We start from the raw sequence: 3356 nt of genomic DNA, 5'->3' as shown, positions 1-3356 counted from the left end.
ATAATACACAAATGCAATCATATCAAACTCAAGTTCAAGAGATAGGGCAAATGAGCATTTGCATCAATTTCGTGATGTCACCCATTCCTTCTCTCCACAGATGCTGCCTGACCCGCGGAGTTACTCCAGCATTTTGTGTCTACCTTCGATTTAAAACAGCATCTGCAGGGGAGGGTTCAACTCATTAAAATACACGACGGCAGGATGCTTGAATCGGAATGGTTACGATGAATGATGGGCAATCGCAGGCAAATGGGACTCACGTCGATGGAGCATGGAGGAGCTGAGACCCAGGACCAGATTCCGTGCTTTGTGACTCTGAATTCCGCACGTATTCCATAACCTGCCCTCAGTGTGTAAGGATGCGGTTATCAAAGTGGAATTAGTGAAAAATGGGTGATAGATTTGTCGGCGCGGATCGAAGGGTTAAAGAGCTTGTTTTTGTTTGTGTGTGTAGCATGTCTTTATGAGTGAACAAGTGCACGAATTACCCTGAGTGGGAATTTCACCGCGTTCATCAGCTCCTGTCTGAATTTACTCTGGGACGCCACGTATATACACGTGTTGGTGCAGGTACTGAGAAGCTGTAAAAACGTCGACGTGACCATCGTGATATGGTAATAACCGGTGGGGGAGCCGTCATCTCCGATCTTCGCAAAACCCGCAAAGATGATAAAGACAGCTTGTGGTGCCCACAGCAATATGAAAGTGCCCGTGATACTAAAGAGTAAAACAATGGATTTCCTGCGGTTCTCCATCTCCGGGTCCTTGTCATTCTCTCCGTTGCTGCGGCCCCGGAGACCCCTGCGGACTCTGCTGGCCGCTACAATCCGCCTGACCGTCAGCACATTGAGCAGAAGAATCAGAAAGAACGGGAGACAAGGGGTCAGAACGCGGTGTGTGACATGATATGCGATCCATGCAGACGATGTATAGAAGGTGGGTTTAATGTAGCACAGCCAGGGAAGATTATCAAACTCGTAGCCAGGATCTATCGCAAAACACCTGGGGATATTCTCCAAACAGCCCAGCACAATCACTGCCCCGATAACTGCAGCCGCCGTTCTCTCGGTACAATATTTCATTTTCAGCTTCTCACAACAAATGGCCACAAACCGATCGAAGGTGAAGGCTACCGTCAGCCAGACAGAGACCGCGGTGGTTGCAAAGACCAGGAATTCGACAGTCGTGCACACGGGAGTAATGTTCACAAAAGAATAGGGGAAGTAAATTAGAATAGTCTGACGTAGAAAGGGATCAGTGATGCCGACCAGGAGATCAGACGCTGCCATGGCCACCAGGTAGCGTGTGATGCATTTGGAGAGACCGCATTTACCTCGACAGAGTATCACTATCGCCAACAGGTTCACTGTGAAGGGGAGAAGAAATATTACTGACACAAGACCTGCACAAATGTATCTGAGCAACATTGTCTGATTGGAAGGTTTTCAAACTTGGATGCGTTGACCAAATGACCCGAAAATGCTCAGAGACTGCAGCGTTTGGGTCAGGGTGCGCACGCAACCCATCAAACGCCAATGTATATTAGGGTCACAGCTTTTAATTCCGTCCACATTCTCATCAACTGCCCTCCAGATTGCAGCATCCATCCACACTCAGGCCCGTATTGTAGTGGGAGAACCATTAATAGGCAGGTCAACTGCACGTGGGAGGAAAGGTGAGCGCAGCCAGGAATAGCGCGGAGTCGGAGGACGACCGATGAAACATTGCACATGTGGAGATTGAACCTGCATCTCCGGAACTGTGCGACATCGGCAGTACTGACTGTGGCGCGGTGGCGAGGATGTAGCGAGTGGCGCAGTCCAGGATAAACAACGGGCATGACGTACACACTGCGGCAGTTACAGAAGGAAAATGGATATCTGACGAAATTAAACAAGTTAATTATTGAAACAGAAATAAAATGTTTGTTTAACGTCGGCAGCGCCGGAGTACTTCACGGAATGTCTCACAGCATGAGCACGTACATGAAAATCAAAGACAAAACAAATTACCGAAAACACCGACAGTCGCTATGGTAGGGAAATATATATCTTCAATTCGATAGATCAGTGGATATCCCATAGCTGTGAGACACAATTAACTCCTGTGGCTCCGTCAGTCCGTCATCGCCGCAGCTCTGTGGCCCTGCCTTCTGGTGCGCACCGAGATATACAGAGCGATAGGTCTCCAGCGACAAGAACTCATACCTGCTGATCATCATTAGTGACGCTCAAGAAACAAACACCTTGCGTCACAGCCATTGACTGCACCATGGGAGATGACAAGCAAATAACTTGAGGATCGAGTAAAAAAACAAAGCGGGTCGCTGAAAAAGGAGTCTGAATAATGGTCACTATCCGAAACGTCATATCACATCATATATATAATAATAATAATAATAATAATACATTTTATTTATATAGCGCTTTTCATATACTCAAAGACGCTTTACAGAGATTTTGAGAACATAGGGAAATTAATAAATAGATAAATAAGTAAATAAATAAATGAACAGAGAAAGGAGACAGAAGGTGAGGTGACCTTCAGTGGTTGAAGGCAGTACTGAACAGGTGAGACTTCAGCGATGTTTTGAATGTGGTGAGTGTGGGGGAGTCTCTAACGGTTTGGGGTAGTGAGTTCCATAGGGTGGGAGCAGCGATGGAGAAAGCCCTGTCCCCCCAGGATCTGAGTTTAGTCCGGATGTGGGGGGATAGGAGATTGGCAGCGGCAGAGCGGAGGGTGCAGGTGGGAGTGTGCCTGTGGAGGAGGTCAGTCAGGTAGGATTGGGCCAGGTTATGGAGGGCTTTGTAGGTTATGAGGAGGATTTTGTACTGGATTCTCTGGGGGATGGGGAGCCAGTGGAGTTTATAAAGGACGGGGGTGATATGGTCACGGATCGAGGTGTGTGTGAGTAGACGGGCAGCGGAGTTTTGAATGTATTGAAGTTTATTGATGATTTTTGAGGGTGCGCCATAGAGGAGGCTGTTGCAGTAGTCCAGACGGGAGGTGATGAAGGCGTGGATGAGGGTTTCTGCAGCTGTGGAGGAGAGGGATGGACGGAGACGGGCAATGTTTTTGAGGTGGAAGAAGGCTGTCTTTGTGATGTGTTTGATGTGTTTGTCGAAGGAGAGGGTTTGATCAAGGATGATTCCAAGATTCCGGATGTGAGGTGAGGTGGATACTGGGAGACCATCAATGTTGAGGATGAAGTTTTGGGTGGATTTGGTGAGCATTTTTGGACCAATGATGATGATTTCAGATTTGTTGCAATTGAGTTTGAGGAAGTTTGATTGAAGCCAAGATTTTATTTCAGTAATGCAGTTTGTCAGTGTAGAGTGTGTGGTGGAAACAGG

At 47.4% G+C, this 3356-nt stretch overlaps 1 protein-coding gene across 1 annotated transcript; it reads right to left on the bottom strand.

Annotated features, from left to right (window-relative positions):
- Positions 1–464: 464 nt before the first annotated feature.
- LOC144611073 (putative G-protein coupled receptor 139) lies at positions 465–1430 on the bottom strand. Its single transcript, XM_078430155.1, has one exon. It carries the CDS (start codon positions 1428–1430, stop codon positions 465–467), a length of 966 nt encoding a protein of 321 aa, XP_078286281.1.
- Positions 1431–3356: the final 1926 nt, after the last annotated feature.

This window comes from Rhinoraja longicauda, chromosome 39 (assembly GCF_053455715.1).
Source record: "Rhinoraja longicauda isolate Sanriku21f chromosome 39, sRhiLon1.1, whole genome shotgun sequence".
Taxonomy (NCBI): domain Eukaryota; kingdom Metazoa; phylum Chordata; class Chondrichthyes; order Rajiformes; family Arhynchobatidae; genus Rhinoraja; species Rhinoraja longicauda.
Note: the sequence above shows the minus strand (reverse complement) of the source record. Positions and strands in the feature narration are given on the sequence as shown.

Coding starts and splice junctions, on each gene's coding strand:
- LOC144611073 (XM_078430155.1), bottom strand. CDS start 1,430: ATGTTGCTCAGATACATTTGTGCAGGTCTTGTGTCAGTAATATTTCTT.